At 39.7% G+C, this 21,625-nt stretch overlaps 2 protein-coding genes across 2 annotated transcripts in view; one reads left to right on the top strand and one right to left on the bottom strand.

The window, feature by feature from the left end:
• The first annotated feature begins 319 nt into the window (after positions 1–319).
• Positions 320–21,625, top strand: part of Abca5 (ATP binding cassette subfamily A member 5) — an 87,404-nt gene continuing 66,098 nt past the window's right edge. The window contains exons 1-5 of the mRNA XM_069993165.1: positions 320–413; positions 14,415–14,534; positions 15,944–16,148; positions 18,331–18,492; positions 20,717–20,805. Coding sequence (XP_069849266.1) covers positions 14,433–14,534; positions 15,944–16,148; positions 18,331–18,492; positions 20,717–20,805 — 558 coding nt within the window. The 5' untranslated portion in view covers positions 320–413; positions 14,415–14,432. The remainder of the gene's footprint in view (positions 414–14,414; positions 14,535–15,943; positions 16,149–18,330; positions 18,493–20,716; positions 20,806–21,625) is intronic.
• Positions 637–1,320, bottom strand: LOC138807269 (proline-rich protein 2-like). The gene has a single exon (XM_069992829.1). The coding sequence runs from the start codon at positions 1,318–1,320 to the stop codon at positions 637–639; it is 684 nt and encodes a 227-aa protein (XP_069848930.1).

Here is a 21,625-nt window from a genome sequence, read left to right as displayed (position 1 = left end):
TGAGGCGCTCCGGGATTGGGTCCCCGCCCCTCGCTGTCCCGCCCCCTGCCTATCCCCGCCCACCACGCCCACGCCCGCCCCGCCCCTAGGTGCGCAGCGCCAAAGGCGAGGGGCGGGGCGGGGACGTGCGCGCGCCCGCCCACTCCGTCTTCTCAAGCCCCGCCCTCAGGTGCTTTCGGTCCGGAGGCGGGGCGGGGCTTTGGTGGCGTCAGGCAGCTCCGGCGGGCGCGCGCCCCGCCCGGTCTGCGCGGGGCCGCGCGGGGCGGAGCGGCGGGGGCGCGCAGTCGCGGCGGCGCGCAGTCGCGGCGGCGTCCTCACACCCATTTCGGAGCTCCGTCACCCGCGCCCGGTCCACCGAGACGACGCGTCGGGGCCTAACGGCTGTGCGGCTGCGGCGGGCGACGCCGAGGAAGGTGAGGAGGGCGCTGAGGGCCGCGGCGTCTGAGGCCTGTCGGTGGGAGACGCCGACCCTCGTGGGGAGGACTTGCGGGGTGCGGAGGCGCGGCGGGAGGGAGGTGAAGGAGTCGGGGCTTCTGAGGTGAGGGGTGCCGCGGACCCCGGACCCGTCCGGGCGGGGCTGAGGGACACCCACAGGCCTAGGCCCGGTGGAGGTTGGGGTTCGCTTGCTGGAGTCCCTCAGAAGATGCTGAGGTGTGGGGCGGGCGAGAAGACGAGGACCGCGGCGCGGACGGGGGCTTCGGGGGGCCGGCTCGGGCCTGGGGCGGGCGGGGATCCCGGGGGACCGGCTCGGGCCTGGGGCGGGCGGGAACCCGGGGACCCCGGGGGGATGGCTCGGGCCTGGGGCGGGCGGGGACCCGGGGACCCCGGGGGGCCGGCTCGGGCCTGGGGCGGGCGGGGACCCGGGGACCCCGGGGGGATGGCTCGGGCCTGGGGCGGGCGGGGACCCGGGGACCCCGGGGGGCCGGCTCGGGCCTGGGGCGGGCGGGGACCCGGGGACCCCGGGGGGATGGCTCGGGCCTGGGGCGGGCGGGGACCCGGGGATCCCGGGGGGGATGGCTCGGGCCTGGGGCGGGCGGGGACCCGGGGACCCCGGGGGGCCGGCTCGGGCCTGGGGCGGGCGGGGACCCGGGGACCCCGGGGGGATGGCTCGGGCCTGGGGCGGGCGGGGACCCGGGGATCCCGGGGGGATGGCTCGGGCCTGGGGCGGGCGGGGACCCGGGGATCCCGGGGGGCCGGCTCGGGCCTGGGACCAGCGGGCGGCCGCGGCTGTGGCCCCGGGTTGGACGTGGGCCGAGGCCCCAAGCTGTGCAAGCGAGGTTGACTCAGTTTCCCCCTCGGAGGAAAAATGGATGCGTTCATTAGCCCTCTCTATTCCTAGGTGGGGGGGGTGCGGCGGCGGAAGGGGTCGTGTGCATTAAAAAGGAGTTTGGGCGAGAGGTGATAACTATACAAATTCGTGAAGCCCTTAGTGTGTGGAATATTCCAGGCTCTGAGAGAGCAAAGTGGGCTGCAGACATCCATCCATCCATCCATCCATTCATCCGTCCATCCATCCATCCATCCATCCATCCATCCGTCTGTTCATCCATCCATCCATCCATCCATCCATCCATCCATCCATCCATCCATCCATCCATCCATCCATCCATCCATCCGTCATCGATCTCGTTTTGTGGTGCTCATAAGCTAAGGGGATGTTTCTATTGAGCCCCCACTCCCTTTCCTTACTCTCCCTTCCCCCCCCCCCGCTTTGATTTCTGCTTTGAAATGAAAGGAAATAAAGTTGATCACGGTTGTTGTCTCTTGAAGACATTTCTCAGAGGGAGAAAGAAAAACAAAAGATGGTTGGACTGCGGCTATGCGCTGGGCTCTGTGGGATCTCATTAAATTCTGTCCCACAGCGTCTCTTAGCAGTTGGAGATGTTCCTTAGTTGGACAGATGGAGGACGTGGGTCCGAGAGGTTAAAGAATTTCAAGGTCCCAGCTAGTAAAAAGTTTTAAAAAACAAAGTTATTGCTGAGGTTCCAACTCAGGGATGTCAGATTCTTAATTCTGGTTCTTTTGTGTGTGCTTGCACTACGATATGTATTTTCAGGGAAGACTGACAGGAGAGAAGGATATTAGGACAGTTAAGGCTTTGAGAGGATTTGCATTAAAAACAGACAAAATAAGCCCGGCTGGCGCCGGTGGTGGCTCACGCCTGTCATCCTAGCTACTCCGGAGGATTACGGTTCCAAGCCAGCCCTGGCAGGAAAGTCTGTGAGACTCATCTCCAATTAACCACCAAAAGACCGGAAGTGGCACTGTGGTAGAACACTCTCCTTGAGCTGAAGAGCTGAGGGACAGCACCCAGGCCCAAGTTAAAGCCCCAGGACCAAGCCGGGCGCTGGTGGCTCACGCCTGTAATCCTAGCTACTCAGGAGGCTGAGATCTGAGGATCGAGGTTCAAAGCCAGCCCGGGCAGGAGAGACCGTGAGACTCCTATCTCCAGAAAACCGGAAGTGGCACTGTAGCTCAAGTGGTAGAGCGCTCGCCTTGAGTTGAAGAGCTGAGGGACAGCGCCCAGGCCCAGAGTTCAGGCCCCACGACTGACAAAAAAAAAAAAAAAAAAAAAAAAAGCCCCAGGACCAACAACAAAAAAAAAGAGAATAAAACCAGACATAATAAGCATTAACCCATCAGTTTATGCTGTTTATGGTTATGGGCTGAAGAAACTTCAAAGGTATAGAAAAATCCTACATTCATGATAAGACCACAGTAATACATTACATGTGTCTTTTATGTTCCAGACACTATTTTTTGTGCAAGACGAATAAAATTTATAATCACTGTCTATTGAATATGAGTAATTATATAAAAGAATCTCATAATAAAGTGGTTATTGTACCAATTGAATTAAAAAGTTTCAAGTACAAGCTTCTAGGAATATATTATATATAAGAAAAATTATACCTGACCAGCTATAATATGGATATATACTATATGGGTACAATTGAAGATTTTTTTTCTCCTTCAGCAAGAAATACTGTCATAAAATTTAGTTGTTCTATGAACAGTATAATTGTGTGTGTGGTGTGTGTGTGTGTGTGTGTGTGTGTGTGTGTGTGTGTGTGTGTGTGTGTGTGTGTGTGTGTGTGTGTGTGTGTGTGTGTGTGTGTGTGTGTGTGTGTGTGTGTGTGTGTGTGTGTGTGTGTGTGTGTGTGTGTGTGTGTGTGTCCTGAGGCTTCAATTTACCTGGGAGCTGTGCCTGAGATTTTTTTTTTACTACAGGCTAGCACTCCATCACTGGAGCCACAGCTCCACAGATGGCTTTTTGTGGTTACTTGGAAATAAGAGTCTCAGACTTTTCTGCTTGGGCTGGCTTCAAACATGGTCATCAGATCTCAGTTTCCTGAGTAGCTGGGATTACTGGCGTGAGCCACAAGCACTCAGCTAGTGTTTTGTTTTATAATTGCACCGCCTACAGTAAAATTTAAAGCATTCAAGCAGAAGAAAGCATTTATAATTTATTTCCTGTTGAATTAAAAGTCATATTTTATAAATTAAGAAGCTGATAATGTAGCTGGTAGGGATTTCTTTCAAGTCATGTCCCAGATAAGTGCTTTAACTCCTCCTTAAAAAAAAATCTTAATTTGAAAGTACACTTAATATCAGATTTCACTGCAAATTTTGTGGTTTTGTGGTTCAGAGTTGTGATAAAAACAGACTTCATCTAGATTGCAATGGTACATTGCGAAATGCACTTTACACACTGAAGTTGGTAGGTGATAGAAAGACAAATGGACAATATTTCTATTGCTTCCATTTTTTCAGTGCAGTAGTACAAGTGTACAATCTGACAGCGATGCCAGGGATAGAGATTTAGAGGTTTGGGGATTGGGAGAGTGAACAGCTAGTGCAGTGCTATAACCAGAGAGCCAAGCAATTACCCTTAGGTACAAAAGTGCTGTGAAGAAAATAGAGGGTGCTGTCTGTGGGTGCAGAAAACATGGTGCCTAATTTTGCATACCCAGTATTTATGGTGTCATCTAGGGCCTACATCAGTAAGTACCCCTGGACCTATTTCATTTATGAAATGCTTTGCCATATTTCATATACCTGGCATTTACATTTCAGACCCTTTGGGGAGTCAAAACTTTTCCAAGATTTATCTCTGCCTGGAAATTCTGTTCCACTCTGTTCCACACTCTTTCTGTCGAATGCAGTTATAACATTGTAATTCGTTTTATCAGTTACACTATCTTCATACTCTCTCTTTTGTCTTGCAATATTTGATACATACATCTTACAATAATTGTTAAATTAACATGTCACTTTTCTCACTTTCCCTCCTGCCTTCATTAATTTGTAACAAGAGTCGGCAGACAGTAAAGGGAGATAGTAAATATTTTAGATATTGCCGACGGCATGGTGTCTGTTTCAATAACTGTAGTACAAAACAGTAAAACAATGTATAAATGAATGAGCATGACTGTATTCAAATGCTTTATAGAGAATGAAACTTAAATTTTATGTTGTTTTTACCTGTCACAGGATATTTTTTCTGATTTTATGTTTCCCTCACCATTAAAAATGTAGAAAACCCATTACTCATGGGCTCTGAAAAACAGGCTGTGAGCCCCATTTTCTCCATTTTATTTGGCATACTCATGGTCTGTAAGGCTTTTCAGAAAGGCTTGCTAAGAAATTTGCAGTAAGATAATATTGGTTAAAATACTGCCTTTAGTGGTAGAGAAGCAAATTTAAATTAGTTATTTTTTTCATCATGTAGCTGATGGCTAAGTTCAAGGTAAAGAATATAAAGAAATAATAGTCATGAGTATTACAGTTACAGTTTACTGAGAACAGAGGTAAAACAAAAGAGTGGTGATTAGCTCTGCTTGAATTGGCCAGCAATGATCTCTAACAGTCTTCTAGAGGTAGAAAACAGATTTTCTTTGCTTTTTTTTTTTTTTTTTTGGTTAGTTGTGAGGCTTGAACTCTAGGCCTGGGTGCTGTCCCTGAGCTCTTCGGCTCAAGGGTAGCGCTCTACCACTTGAGCCACAGCGCTGCTTCCAGCCTTTTCTGTTTATGTGGTGCTGAGGGAGCGAACCCCGGGCCTCATGCATGCAAGGCAAGCACTCTACCACTGAGCCACCTTACCAGCCCCGGAAATAGATTTTCAACTAAGAGCATTTCAGGAATCTTTCAAGTATGCAAGGTTACTGACAACATTTCGTACCAGGATAACTGAGTATCAAGATAGCTCACTTTATAGGATAGAATTAATTTATTCCTCACACAAGTAAACAAGAATTTGTTTTTGTTAGGTCTGTATATGTAAAACCAATATTAATTTTCTAGATTTCTTTAGTGTGGTTCATAATACAGTGAAATTGTTTATCCCACATATGTTAGTGTATTTTCAGTACTGTGTATTGTTTTACTAACTGAAAATGCTTGACAGGTAATGGTACTATTTGGCAAGTGATAAATTCTTTTTTAAATGTAGAGGTTCACTTTAAGAAAAGTACTGCTGGGCTGGGAAGGTGGCTCAGTGGTAGAGCACTTGGCCTTGCATGCTTGAAGCCCTGGGTTCGATTTCTCAGCACCACATAAGAAAAAAGCCGGAACTGGCGCTGTGGCTCAAGTGGTAGAGTGCTAGCCTTGAGCTGAAGAGCTGAGGGACAGTGCCCAGGCCCAGAGTTCAGGCCCCATGACCGGACCTAAAAAAACAAAACAAAACAAAACAAAAAGAAAAGTACTGCTTTGGGGGACACCACTAGCTCTGGCCTGTCATCCTAGCTACTCAGGAGGCTGAGATCCAAGGATTGCAGTTCAAAGCCAGCCCTGGAAGGAAAGTCTATGAGACTCTTATCTCCAACAAACCACCAGAAAACTGGAAGTGGTTCTGTGGCTTAAGTTATAGAGTGCTCGCCTTGAGCTGAAGAGCTGAGGGACAGCAGCTTCCAGGCCCAGAGTTCAAGCTCCACGATGGACCAAAAAAAACAAACAAACCCAAATGAAAGAAAACAAGAAAAGCACTGCTTTTAACAAAAGCACTTACTGTTGTGACAGGAATGTCTTAGATTTTAAAAATGCAGCTTTAAAATTTCTTATATTCAATATTTTTTAAAGTTTATCTGGATTTTCAAAATTATAGCCATTCTGTTTGAACATACTTTATAGCATATGAAAGATAATAGTCAATATTTAATAAACAAATATGTTTTGATAGTTTGAATTATGTAATATTTCATATTAAGTGGAGTGAAATGCACTGGAAAAGGAAGATGAGTAGACTTGCATTTCTCATTCTCTCTCTCTCTCTCCCCCTCCCCCTTCCTACCCCACCCCCCTCTCTAATTTATTAGATTCAGTGTAATTTTTTTGTGTGTGTGCCAGTCTTGGGGCTTGAACTCTGGGCCTGGTTGCTATCCTTGTGCTTTTGTGCTTAAGGCTAGTGCTCTACCACTTGAGCCACAGCTCCATTTCTGACTTTTCTTGGTAGTTTTAGTGGAAATAAGAATCTCATGTACTTTCCTACCCTGGCTGGCTTTGAACTGTGATTCTCAGATCTCAGCCTCTGAGTAACTAGGATTACAGGTGTGAGCCACCAGTACCTGGCTAGTGTGAATTTTTTTATCTAGGGAATTTAGAAAGCTAAAACTTTAATTAAGCCTTTAGCTATATTAAGTGTTAAAATCTTATCTAATTATTTAAAGCCCTACAACAGCCTGTTAATATGTCCCCATGTGAAACAATTGGAAAAATAACTTTGAAGTAGTTTTTATAAATGTGTACCCTTGTTGGTGTCTGTGCCATTGCAGTTAAGAATTGGCTTTGTGAGTTTTTACAATATTGCATTGGCAGGACTTTGAACTGGAACTGTATGCTGTGATCTGTATTAACTGTGACATTAGAGAATGAATTCCTACATGTCTGTCTGTAGAATTCTATTTCCACTTGTAATTAGTATTACGCCTGGAGTAGGCTAAGAAACGTTTCACTGCCTTTCCTTTAAATTGTTTCAGACATTGACACATAGATTCTAAAGTTTGGGAATTATAATCTAGGAAGAAGAAATTTATAGTCCTGTGCTAAATATGTTTTTTTGTGTGTGTGGTTTTTTTTTTGGTGGGATCCAGAAAACTGTGCCTGAGAAGTTAATCTGCCCTTCATGGATGTCTTTGTTATGGCCCTATATTATTCTGACATTGATGTCTGTTTTCAGATGTATAGTTATCAAAAGCAACACTAGCATGCCTCTTCCCCTGCTGTGAAGTTCCATTTTTCCTTAAGGGAAACCTAATATCACTATCCTTAGGAGATGGTTTCACCTCAAGGACACTATACATTTACCCTTTGGGTGGGGTCTTCAATATTGAAGAGCACTGTTTATCCCTTCCCCTAACTTTCCCTCAAGATAGACAGAGAGGGGAAGGTGAGGGGGAAAAAAATCAAAATAAATTACTTTTGAGACCAAATAGCTCTGGCTGGCCCAGAACTCCTAGGCTAAAATGATCCTCCTGACTTAGCCTCCTGACTAGCTGGGACCATAGGTATTTGGTTAGGCTAGGAGAGGATTTTTGTGATTACCCTACCAGTGTTGGCATTGCAGGCATGTTTTTTTTTTTTTTTCTTTTTCTTTTTTTTCCTTGTCTTCCTCTGTCTTCTTCCCAGATGGCAAACATTAATTCTCAGTGACATTGTAGTACTAACTGTTGAAGAACAAACAATTTTCCCAAACGTAATTGGCAGAGAATCTTGATAGTAAAGTTAGCACTTCACATTAGTATGCAGAGCAGCCCTTGTTTGATTTATTCCCCATAGTTCTTTCCAAGTCATGTCTGCTGAAACCCTGTAGACTGTGGTGGGAGTGTTGTGGTTGAAGAGGGCAGGCAATTAAAGGAGAACAGTTGAAAATTGTTGAGTCATCTTTAGAGACCTGATGAGAGCTTTTCATTTGTTGTGTGGTGGATATTAAACTTTAAAGGTTTATGAAGAATCAGTATTAAGAACATTTCATTCTTTTTCAATCAGATATTCGTACTTGTCATTTCTTGCTAGGAAGAAAACCAGTGAACAAATGAGGTTTCTTCTTTAAGAGTTTTTTTTTTGTGTGTGTGAAAATACTGTACAGAGGAGTTACAATTACATGGGCAAGATAATGAGTACATTTCTTATCAAGCATTGTAGCCTCCTCCTTTGTTTCCCCTTCCCATCCCTTCCCTCCTCTCCCCATCCCCCCACCCAATCCCCCCCCCCCCACGAAAGAGTTTTTTTTATTTGAACTTACTGTTTTTGTTTTAAGTAACATCAATAGCTCAAGGTTTTTGAAAGTTAACATTTTCACACAATTAGACATACTTTTGAATAAAAGCATAAGTTGTTGAAATCACTCATAATATGGATTCACCCACATGTATGATGGAATTCATACTTCATCATTTTTTTTCTTTTTTTTGCCATCAGTTCTGGGGAATTCTCTTCATGCAGTTTCATTCTATGTCACAAGTTTGGCTTTAGAGGCTATTCACCTCATTTATGCGGTTTTATTCTAGTTAGTCTGTTATTTTATTTTCAAGCTTACTAATTGCCTTTTTCTCATCTTTTCTTCCCCCATAAATATGATGTACACTATTATTCCTTTGTCACTATTACAAATTTTATATACAGTAGTGACTAACCTGTATACGGCCATTTACCAGATACCATTTCATTGTTATATGTGTTAATTTTTTTAGTCATTTTAACAACCCAAAAAAGTAGGTACAATTATTATTCTTATTTTGCAGATGACAAACCAAGGAACAGAAGAGTGAAATAATATATTCAAGATTCCACAGCTACTACTTAGTGTCAGATTTATTTACTTTTGTTGGAGAGGTCATATTCTTAGCTACTCTATATCCACTTCAGGAATTGGTAATTCCTGTCTTTGTTGCTTTTGTATAACTTTGTTAAGTTTGGTAAGGTGCTTTTAGCTGTGAAAAGTAAAATCTGATTTTAGTTACCTTCATAAAAATAAAAATACAGTGTAATGGTAACAGGGCATTTAACTTACCTTAAGGAAGAAAAATCAAGTTTTGAGCACACTTAAGTATTAACTAGAAAAGATTAGAGAAAAATGAATGTACTTTCTTTAATGAAACTGTTTCTATGGATTCCAGTTTTGCGAGGTTTTTTCTTTTTGTTGTTGTTGTTTGTTTGTTTTTGTTGGTTGTGGGGCTTGAACTCTGGGCCTGGGTGCTGTCCCTGAGCTCTTCAGCTCAAGGTGAGCCCTTTACCACTTGACCCACAGTGCCACTTCTGTTTTTTGGTGGTTTATTGGAGATAAGAGTATGACAGACTTTCCTGCCTTGGCTGGCTTTGAATTGCTGTCTTTGAGCCGTGATCTTAAGATCTCAGCCTCCTTAGTAGCTAGGATTACAAGCATGAGCCACCAGTGCCCAGCTTGAGTTTCTTAATTAAAAATTCCATACTGCTAAGGAGAACTTTAACCAATATAAATCCAGAGAAGTGGTGATGATGGCAGTGATAATTTGTGTGTCAGGTAGTGTATGGGAAATAGAATTTAGTTTGGTTTTATTGAAAAGACACCAACTAGAGGTTAAGTGGGTAGGTTTATAAGCTTCAGACAAAGCCATTAGAGATTCTAATCTGAGTCTCAAGGAAGAACAAATATTGTGAATCTGTCAGATACTCTTCAAGGGACAGACCTGGTTGCTAAAAATCAAACATTCAGCATTCAATTTGAATGAATAATTTAGTGGTATCTACTAAATCATTGTGTTTTGGCAGGTAACCTGAGAAAGATCATGCTAGTGTTTCTGTGTTTGTTTGGTAGCAAATCATGTTTGGATGAGTGAGGTATTTCTTCTTCCCTTTCTCTTTTGCCCTAGAGATGATTATCAATGCATTCTAAATTGTTTTTGTTTTGCTAGTTAAAATTTATTCACTTAATATTTTCATAACACATTACAATATTTTTACAGTCTATTAATATTTATAAAAGTAAAATCTAGAAAAACATGAAGAGTAAAAGTGCTTGTAATCCCATTACCTTTCTAGTCTTCTAGTATTTTATTTTTTTGTGTGTATAAAGAGAATGATCAGGGGCTGGGACTGTGGCTCAGTGGTAGAGTGCTTGCCTTGTATGCATGAGGCCCTCGGTTCGATTCCTCAGCACCACATAAACAAAAAAAAAAAAAAAAAAAAAAGCTGGAAGTGGGGCTGAGGCTCAAGTGGTAGAGTGCTAGTCTACAGCTGAAGAGCTGAGGGACAGCACCCAGGCCCAGAGTTCAGGCCCCACAACTGACAAAAAAAAAAAAAGAAAGAAAAAGAAAAAAGAAAAATGATCTTTCAAAGTTTAATTATATTTAGTTTCTTGGATAACCCAAACTGTCTCTAAAAATTTGTATGTTTATCTGTGTGCAGAGGGTCAATAACATTGGAATACCTTGTCCTTGTTTTAAAAGAGGAAGAGTTATCAAGGGCCGTATTACTTAGGTAGGTTTGTATAAAACAAGTTAGCACTAATTCCTCTAAAGGAAGCTTTAACAGGACTCTTTGTATATGTCCCCTAAGCTATTCTTTCCAAACCTATTGTTGTGTAGAGATGCTAAGGTATGGGGTAGGGAAATTTATATAGAGACTTCTGAGACTATAAGTTAAGATCTCTGAAGAACTGAGCTAGCTCAAATGAAGTCTGTGGGCAGGAGAATTTTCAGTGGTCTTAAGAGTACATACACTGAACAGGTATACTGCACCTATGATAGCTACAGTGATTCAAAAAACACAGTTTTATTTTAAAAGATAATTTATTGAGGTGAAATTCGTTTCTATTACCCTTATCCATTATCTACTGTCTTGGGTGGTAACCATGGATCTATATTCTTTTTTTTGGGGGGGGGTGGTCAGTCATGGGGCTTGAACTCTGGGCTTGGGCGCTGTCCCTGCGCTTTTCAGCTCAAGGCAAGTGCTCTACCGCTTGAGCCATAGTGCCACTTCCAGTTTTTCAGTGGTTTATTGGAGATAAGAGTCTCACAGACTTTCCTGACCAGGCTGCCTTTGAACTGCTATCCTAAGATCTCAGCCTCCTGAGTAGCTAGGATTACAGGCGTGAGCCACTGGTGCCCGGCTCATGGATCTATATTCTGTCCTTGGATTATCTATTCTGGAAATCCCATATATCAGTGTCATCATATAATAGTTGATCTTTTGTGCCTGACCTCTTATGCCTAACATGATATTTTGGAGTCTCATCAGCATTACAGTAGATACCAGCATTTCATTCTTTTTTTATGAGTCTTTATTCTTCTGTATGTGTATATTATCATTCTTTGACTTCTTCCATGATTCTTCATTGTGTTTAATTTGAGGCAGTTTGATTGTGATTTGTATGCACATAGATTCCTTCATTTCATCTTTTTGGGGACTTAGTAAGCTTCTTGAAACCTATAAGTTCAGATCTCTTGTCAAATTTGGGATATATTCAGCCAAAGTTAATTAATTTTCATCATTGGCACTTTTTCTTCTCTCCTGTAAACTCAGATAATATGAAACTTAGGCATTCTGATAATGTTTCACATTTCTCCAAAGCTTTAATTAAAAAAATCTTTTTTCTATCTTAAGATTGGATGATTTCAATTGGTAGGCCTTCAAGTTTAGTGTTTGGCTTTTTATTGATGCCATTCTGCATTTGAACTCACTCCAGGAATTTTGTTTATCTCTCACAGTGTTTTCTGTTTTGTAATTTCCATTTTGTTCACTTTGTTTTTCTTTGCTGGCATTTTCTTTTCTTCTTTTTTGTTATTTTCTAGAATGCTTACTATTGCTTGCTAAAATGAAATATTTTTGTATGTATTTTTTATAGTAAAAATACTGTAAAGATGGGTTACAGTTACATGAGTAAGGTAATGAGTACATTTCCTTGTTACCTCCTCTTTTGTTTTTCCCCTACCATCTCTTCCCTCCCCACCCACCCCAAAGTTGTAAAGTTCATTTTCAACATAGTGTCTTGTACATTTTGTTGTTACAGTGGGTCATCCTGTAACCTTATTTCAGCATTTTGTTATTTCCCTTCCCCTCCCCAAATTAGAAAAATTTATATACAAGATTCAGGGCACCAGAATGAAATACAGTGAAAACAGGGGTTATACCATGGGGAAGAACATATAAAAGAAACAAAAAAATCACATGGCATATTATAATACATTAACAACAACAGCAAGAAAAAAACACTTGTGTCTCTATCTTGGGGTTCATTTCACTTAGCATCATCTTATATGGTCATATGTACATAGCTTTCAAACTTTTCTGCTTGTCCTAGACATATACTAGTTACTGCAAATAAGGGAAACCATGGAACCTATGTTTCTTTGGGCCTGGCTTACTTCACTTAATATAGTTTTTTCCAGGTCTTTCCATTTCCTAACAAATGAGGCTGTGTCATTCTTTCTGATGGGGGCATAGAATTCCATTTTGTATGCATGTGTGTGTGTATATATATATATATATATATATACATCTACCACATAAAATGAAATACTTTTTTAAACAGCTACTTTTAAACTTTTTGTCAGTTTTCCAAAATCTATCATGCTGATTGTGGTATCCATTGATTTTCTTTTGTTTAGTAGAGTACTATTTTCTGCATGTGTCATATGCCAAGTAATTTTGAGTTGCTTGAGACTTTAGGCTTTGTTTAATCTTATGAGGAATGTTGGTATCTTTTAGTAGACTGTCAACCTGGTTAGGTTCTGGTTGTAAATTTCCCTCACATTCTTTGAATTGTGTTTGTAATTTCGGTTTAGTTTTCTAAAGCTTTTGCCATTTAGTTTGTTTGGATCTGTCTTGTGGGTACCACACAGGGCCCAGACTGGATTCTATCACTGTCTCTTAGTTCAGTTTCTTTATTAGCACAAACAGGATGCAATCTATGTATGTCCAGTTTTGGTGTTAATTTATTTTTATTTTTATTCTATTTTATTTTATTTTTTGGCTGTGGGGTCTGAACTCTGGGCCTAGGCGCTGTCCCTCAGCTCTTCAGCTCAAGGCTAGCATTCTACCACTTGAACCACAGCGCTACTTCCAGCTTTTTCTGCTTATGTGGTGCTGAGGAATCGAACCCAGGGTCTCATGCATGCAAGACAAGCACTCTACCACTGAGCCACCTTCACAGCCCTTGGTGTTAATTTAGAAGATAATAACCTTTTTTTTTTTTTTGGTCAGTTGTGAGGCATGGACTCTGGGCCTGGGTGCTATCCCTCAGCAATTCAGCTCAAGGTGAGCGCTCTACCACAGGGCCACTTCCTGGTGGTTTTTGGAGATAAGAGTCTCATGGACTTTTCTGCCCTGGCGGGCTACCTCCATCCTCAGCCTCCTGAGTAGCTAGGATTACAAGAGTAAGCCTGGCTTAACTTTTTTTCTGGTGCATTCCTGAGCTCATCTTTTCTCTTGATCTCCCTTGAACTGTCTTTCCCTATAGTTGTTGTTTCTTTTCTCCAGCCACAAAGTCCCATTGTGCCACATACGACTGTATATATCTACAACTATCATACTCGGGGCCCAATGGCAGGAGGTAGAGAAAAAAGAATGGTAGTTGAGAAAAGAATGGAAATTAGCCCAGCTCTTGGAGCCATAGCTCCACCAAATGGAGAGAGAAGGTGCTCTTGCCTCAGAATTTAGTCTGCATTAATTGGGCTTTCAGTTACTGTAGTCCGATACCGCCATCAAGATTGCTTAGTGATACAGACACAGGAAAAAAACAATGAAAAAATGATTTGATATTTCTGAATTCTCATTGAGTATTAAGACAAACTTTTCTCAATCCTCATCCTAGACATAGAATTTATCTCTGTTCTGGTGTCCACTTATATGTTTAGTTTTAGAGTTACCAAAGACAAATAGTCTGTAAGCTCACTGCTGATATGGTGGAATTTCAGTTCTGGTCTTTCTCTCTCTCTCTCTCTCTCTCTCTCTCTCTCTCTCTCTCTCTCTCTCTCTCTCTCTCTCTCTCTCTCTCTCTCTTTCTTTCTGTTGTTGTTGATGATGATGATGTTGTGGGCTTGAATTAGGGCCAGGACGCTGTCCCTGTGCTATTCTACGAGTTGGAGCCACAGTGACACTCTGGTGATGAATTGGACATAAGAGTCTCAAGACTGTTCTGCCTGGGCTGGCTTTGAACCACGATCCTCAGATCTGAGTCTCCTGAGTAGTTAGTATTTCAGTGTGAGCCAACAGTGCCTGGCTTTCCTTTTTTTTTTTTTTTTTCACACAGTTATTTTCTTTTGATAGTTGTTAAATAGCTGTTCAATGCACCTGTCCAGGGAAGAGAGGGAGCTTACAATATGCTTAACTTCATCTTATTTGGGACCGGAGCATTTGTGTATTATTGCCATTAAAAAGAATATGTGATTTACTATATGTCTTAAAGCTGTTTTTTTTTTGTTTGTTTGTTTGTTTTTTAGTAAGTTGATCCAGAAAACATGGCCACTGCAATTAGGGAGGTTGGAGTTTGGAGACAGACCAGAACACTTCTACTGAAGAACTATCTAATTAAATGTAGGACTAAAAAAAGTAGTGTTCAGGTAAGTCAGAATACTATTTTTTTTATGCCTACTTGTAGTTTATCAGTTTTGCTGTCTAAATTGTTTATTACAAATTAATTCCTTTGCTTTGTTTAATTTGCTTGTAAAGTAAAGCTAATTGTGTTCATTATACTAATGTGGGAAAAGTCATTGAATTACCCATTTTCCAATGTTAACATTTTTATTAATGGTTACTAAATTTAATTTCTTTTATCAGTACTTAATTTTGAATCCTAGATATATTTCTCAGCATTCACATACCTTTGTCTCATTCCCTCCCCTCCCCCTGCTTTTTTTTTTTTTTTTTTGCCAGTCCCTGGGCTTGAACTCAGAGCCTGGGCACTGTCCAAGTTTCTTTTTCTCAAAGCTAGTGCTCTACCATTTGAACCACAGTATCACTTCCAGCTTTTTCTGAGTAGTTTGTTGTCATAACAGTCTCATAGACTTTTCTGTCCAGGATGGCTTTGAACCGTGTTCCTCAAATCTCAGCCTCCTGAGTAGCTAGGATTATCAGTGTGAGCCACCAGCACCTGGCTTCATTCCACAATGCATTGTACCTTTTATGGTTTCTGGATTGAGTTGTTTAAGAATACTAAAATGGCATGACAAATCTGTACCCCAGCATGGATTGCTTTGGGTAAAACAAAGTAAGAACTCTAGTAAACCAGCTTGTAATAATGTCAAAGGTCAGAAATATATTGTTTGTCTTCCCTGAAATCAGCAGAACAATTAAATAATGAGGTAAATGGTAGTTCATCCCTACCAAAAGTGACCATAGAGCTTAATTGAATATAGTTTCAGTAGTACAAATTTAGGTATTATTGTTTGTTGTTTAAAAAGCATTTTGTTGGCTTACATCAATTACATGGGGCAGGAGAGGGGATTTCATTGTTTTATCTTCACATGTTTATATTGTATTGCACTCAATTTTACCCTCAGTGCCACTCTCTTTATACCCTTCCAAGATTTTTAGTACCCCAACAAGTTTGCTTGTTTTATTTCAACAGATTATATTACTAAAGTATGATTTCTAATTCAGAATTGAATAAAAATGTTTTTGTGGTATCCATAGAGTTGTTACAAGTTACTCTTAACAGAATATGAATTACTGTATTTTTTTATTAATTTAAGATAATTAAATATTACATTTTATGTCACCTTATTGAGTACTTGAATCTTAAAATATCTTAGCAGAAGTGAATATAGAGCAAATTTCATGCAATATCCTTATTGAGTTTGGTGATATGCTCAATATAATAATTCTTTTGGGGTAGAATTGCTTTTATCTTTTGTATATAATAGAAGACAACCAAAATCTTCATGATTTTTTTCTTAGTACTATATTATTTGCAGATCTTGATTTGCTTTTATAACTATACTTTGTAATTGCTTTCTTTCTTTTATTATAGGAAATTCTTTTTCCACTGTTTTTTTTATTTTGGTTAATATTAATTAGCATGATGCATCCAAATAAGAAATATGGAGAAGTGCCTGATACAGAACTTAATCCCATGGACAAGTCTATCCTTTCTAATCTTATTCTTGGATACACTCCAGTAACAAATATTACAAGTGACATCATGCAGAGAGTGTCTACAGATCACCTTCAAGATGGTATTTCTATCTTATATATGTATTTCTTATATATAATATGTGTATATCTATAACATGAACTCTTCAAATAATGATTGTCTTGCTTTATGAGTAAGTTATACACACACACACACACACACACACACACACACACACACACACACATACACACATATTTTTTTTTCCTTTTGGTTAGTCAGTGGGCTTGAACCCAGGGCTTAGGCACTGTTCCTGAGCTTTTGTGCTCAAGGCTAGCACTCTACCACTTTGAGCCATAGCACCACTTCTGGCTTTCTGTTTTTTAATTGGAATAAGAGTCTCATGAACTTTCTTGCCCTGGCTGGCTTTGAACCATGATCCTTAGATCTTAGCCTTCTGAGTTGCTAGGATTACAGGTGTTAGCCACCTTTGCCTGGTTGTAACTATATTCTTGGCCCTGAGAGATATGTTCTCTTGCCAAAATCTAGCTTCACAAAAAATTTTAAAACATTTAGTTCTGCTCCCTGATGTTTTTGTGAAGCACTAATTTATGTTCTTGGTGATACATATCTTATATTTTTATATGTTATATTTCTTGGATATTTAAACATTAAGTACATATGTATAAAATAAAAAGCTATAGTATTTCTTTTGATTCTAACTCATAATAATTAACAAGCTATGGTAAAGACTACCTACCACAGTATTCTTTTCAGATTGCTCTGCTTATTTATGGACCATATGGTATAATCTGAAGAAAAATTGAACTTTGGCGGCTAGGACTATGGCTTTCCTACCTAGAACTGTCTTTCTCCATGTGCTTTTTTTTTTTTTTTAAGACAATGATTTAAATCACTACTGTATGTCAACACAAAGAACCAGTCTTATGTTATTTCCATTAGACCTCATATTCTGGAATTTCCTGAGTAAACATGACTTGTTTATAAACAAAACTGCAAGAAAATATTTTAAAATGTCCTATTTTGGTGGTGGTTCACTACTGTAATTCTAGCTACTCAGGAGGCTGAGCTACCTACCAAAAAGCCTGAAGAGGAACTGTAACTCAAGTAGTAGAGGGCTAGCCTTGGGTGAAAAAAGCTTTAGGACAGAATCTCAGGACCAGCAGACACATAGAAAAATATCTCAATGTGAGTGATTGTGTAGAATTTTCTCAATTTATCTTCTAAAATGGAATAAAGAATATTTGGACTTAAGTGATCATTTTTATTCAAAGAAGGTATAGTTGACAAAATAAGTAGTTTCTGAGTAGGATTAAAGTTTTTTCTTTATAAGAAGGAATATTTAAAAAATATCAAGAAGTTGTAAATTTTACTTTGAGGTAGATAAGTTGTCATTTTAAGAATTTCATATCTTTATTCTGTCATCTTTATGTTTGATGTATTCAAGTGTTTATCTTTGGGAGAGTAGTGAGTAGGGTACAGAACACAAAGGGAAAAGGGTGGTAAATGTAGCAGTGGAGCTCACTGGACTTGGAAGAAAGTGAACAACACAACTCATGGGTGGAGATGAGAGAGAGTAAAAAAATTATTTCTGCTGGGTACTGGTGTCTCATGCCTCCTAACTACTCACCAGGACTGAAATCTGAGGATCTTAGTGCAAAGCCAGCCTGGGCAAGAAAGTCCTTGAGACCCTTATCTCCAATTAGCCACAAGAAAAATGGGCATAGATCTGTGGCTCAAAGTAGTAGAGTGCTAGCCTTGAGCAAAAGGGCTCAGGGACAATGCCCAGTCACTGAGTTCAAGCCCCATGACTGACAAAAAGAAAAACAAAAGCATTTCATTACTGCTGCAAATCTTAAATTTAAGCTTGTCTGACTGTGATTGCTGTCAGACATGTAAACATGTAAACATGCTGTCAGGGATGTAAACAGTGGACATGGTATCAGAACTACTCCACAGTAAAGTTTGTTACAAGCCGTTAAGATTCAAGAAATAGCAAGCTCTTGATAAAATAGATCATGAGTATTTTACACTATGCCTTATATTCTTAATACTTATGCTGATATGTAATTTATTAGTATAAAATGAGAACTTAGTGTCTGTAAAATTGCATTTTTAAAGTTACAAATATTTTCTTAGAAGAATTATCTTCTAAGGAAAAGAATATAGCAAAGTGCTTACAAAATAATCCTTTTACTATAATTATAAAATAAATATACCCTATCATAGAAAACATGAGTTAACTGCATTGTTTTATTTTATAGTCATAATCACTGAGGAGTATGAAAATGAGAAAGAAATGGTGGCATCGAGTCATTTTAAATCCAGCAACTTTGTAGGTGTGGTTTTTAAAGACTCAATGTCCTATGAGCTTCGTTTCTTTCCTGATATGATTCCGGTATCTTCCATTTATATGGATTCAAGAGGTAACTAATTATTGAAGTTAATTAAGTGCTTGTTTTTGCTGCTCAGTTTATGTGCAAAATTGAGTAGGATCCAACTTTGATATCTTCATATGTTCAGATAGAAAACCTTTCTAGTACAAAAACATTTATGCAAGCCTGGTGCCGGTGGCTCACACCTGTAATCCTAGCTACTCAGGAGGCTAAGATCTGGGGATCCTGGTTCAAAGCCAGTCCAGGCAGGAAAAGTCCATGACTCTTATCTCCAGTAAACCTCTCAGAAAACCAGAAGTCGCTCTGTGGCTCAAGTGGTAGAGCTCTAACCTTGAGCTGAAGAGCTGAGGGACAGCATCCAGGCCCAGAGTTCAATCCTCATGACCGACAAAAAAAAACCAAAAACAAAAACATGCATACACAAAGATGTCATGTAAAATTATTTTATTTTAATGTAAAATGTTATTTCTAATAACATATAAAATGTGTATGACTTTATTTTTTTTCTTCTATGTAAGTCTTTTCCTTTATGGTATGTACAGGTGTTTAAAACCTCAGGGTCTCCCACCAGTGAACTTTATTTAATTTTACATTTGGAACATGAAAAATAATCTTCAATTTTAAACCTATGAAGAGGTTTATTAAATTAACACTAAAGTCATTGTGCTAAGTATGGAATATGGTGAACATTGAAACAAAGTCTTTATGAAATGACATCTTAAAACAGAAAGTGATATATTTCAAGTAATTATTTAAATAGCTAAATTTATATATTTATTCATTTACCATTCAGTCGTATTCTAAAATATATATTTTTTGCATTAAAATGTATTGTTATTATAATGGTGATGTACAGAGTGGTTACAGTTGCATAAGTCAGGTAAAGAGTACACTTCTTTTTGGATAATGTCATTAACGTGCATTTTTACTTAACCGTGTGTGTGTGTGTGTGTGTGTGTGTGTGTGTGTGTGTGTGTGTGTGTGTGTGTGTGTGTGTGTGTGTGTGTGTGTGTGTGTGTGTGTGTGTGTGTGTGTGTGTGTGTGTGTGTGTGTGTGTGTGTGTGTGTGTGTGTGTGTGTGTGTGTGTGTGTGTGTGTGTGTGTGCTTGAACTTAGGAACTGGTTCCTGTCCTTAGTTTTTTTGCTCAAGGCTGGCTCTCTACCAATGGAGCCACAGCTTGACTTTGAGTTTTTTGATGGTTAATTGGACATATAATCTCCCTCTTCAGGATAGCTTTGAATCACAATCCTTAGAGCTCAGCCTTCTATAGCTAGAATTACAGGTGTGAGCCGTGCTTCTTCCTATTTTCAACCTATACTGAGCTTATCAGGACATAACCTAAATTGAGGAGGATCTTTCTAGCAAGCAGAGTCAACAAAAATAATTACATTTGTTTTCTCTTCTTAACAAATTAGTGGCTTAAAACAACAGAAACTGATTTTCTCATAGTCTAGAACCCAAAAGGCAGAATCAGTGTCACTGAGGGAAATACAGATGTGACCGAGCCATGTTCCATTTGGAGGCTCAGGGGATGATACCTTCTTTGTGTCTCCCAACTGCTGGTGGCTGCCAGCATTTCTTGGCTTGTGGCAGCAACACTCCAGTCTTCTGCCCTGCTGTATACATTGTCTTCTCTTCTTCTGTGGATGTCAAGTTTCCCTCTCTGTTGTTCAGACACTAGTGACTTATTTTTAGGGTCTATATAGATAATGTAGGATGTTTTCCTCAGGTCAGAATTCTTATTTTGATTACATCTGCACAGATCCTTTTTCCATATAAAGCAGTGTTTTTGAGACTAGAGATCAGAACTTGGTATTTTTGGGAGTCATTATTTAGTTTACTATCCTTCAATTGTTTTTTTTTTTTTTTTTTTTTGCTTGGTGGGCCTGGCACTTGAGCCACTCTTGTCAACCCTTTTTACACTGGTTAATTTTCAGAGGTATCACTTTATTCCTGGGCTGGCCTCAGATTGTAATCCCCTCTACTCTGCCTCTCAAATAGCTAAGAATATAGACTTGAGCCGTCATACCCAGCTGTATACTGGGAAAAGGATATTAAATAGTACATACTTTTCTAAAATGTAATTTTATTTCAGCATTTTAAATAAGAAATTGGGAATATTAGAGACACAATTTGCCTTTTAAGGGGAACAGTGTGTTTTTGTTAATCCTATGGAGATTTATTGATTATATTGCTTTGGTAGCTCTCAACAATGTTAGAACCAAATCTATGTCTTACATTTTTCTCCCTGTAGCTGGCTGTTCAAAATCGTGTGAAGCTGCTCAGTACTGGTCCTCCGGGTTTACAGTTTTACAGGCATCCATTGATGCTGCCATCATACAGGTAAAAGTGGCAAAGGAAGAAAAACAAACCATATGCTAGTAATTATAGACTTTTCTCCTTGAATACATATCACTTAATGAATATGAGTGTTTTTTATTATCTTAATTCTAATTTATTAAGTATTTGTCACTTACTAAACATTAGTTCTAAGTTATGCTTGTTTATTAACCCACTTAATATCTTACAACCCTATAATACAGGGATATGTGTCCATAGTACAGAAGTTCAAAGTAGAGATAATGAATACTACTAATTGTTTTACATTGATGGTATTGTAGCACTTAAGAGTGTGTTGGCCCAAGACTAGTATTTAAACTCAGACTACATTGGGCTTTTTTTGTGTGTCTTTTCTTTTTTGGTACTGGGGATTGAACCTAGGATGTTGCACTTGCTAGGCAAGTGCTTTGCCATGGAGCTACATCCCAGCCCTGCATTGGATGAATAGGCAATACAAATTTCAATTGAGGCTTTCACTTGAATGTTAGAAGTTCATGCAGCATAAGTAGTTTGTATGATTCTCTCTATATGTATGTGCTGTTTGCATGGATTTTAAAGGAACAGGAAAGCATTCTTTTTTAAGCCTTTTTTTTTAAAAACATTGTCTGGATTACTTGGGATGCTGATAATTGTCTAAGATAAAATAATGCGAGTTTTATTTTCCTTGGCAAATTATTTAATTAGAATTTTATATATTCACCAACTTTAGACTTTATCATATATTTCTAAAATGAATTAAAAGCAGTATTCTACTTTGATTCATGATATTCTACTAATCACTTTATTTCAAATAAATACTTTTTGAGGATTTTATTTGTACAAG

The sequence above is a fragment of the Dipodomys merriami genome, unplaced genomic scaffold, assembly GCF_024711535.1.
Source record: "Dipodomys merriami isolate MVZ:Mamm:240054 unplaced genomic scaffold, mDipMer1.0.p SCAF_42, whole genome shotgun sequence".
Taxonomy (NCBI): Eukaryota; Metazoa; Chordata; class Mammalia; order Rodentia; family Heteromyidae; genus Dipodomys; species Dipodomys merriami.
The sequence above is the reverse complement of the archived record's forward strand: the minus strand, read 5'-3'. Positions and strand labels throughout refer to the sequence as shown.

Bases quoted from the DNA above. Each gene is read 5' to 3' on its own strand.
- LOC138807269 (XM_069992829.1), bottom strand. From the start codon at position 1,320: ATGAACGCATCCATTTTTCCTCCGAGGGGGAAACTGAGTCAACCTCGC.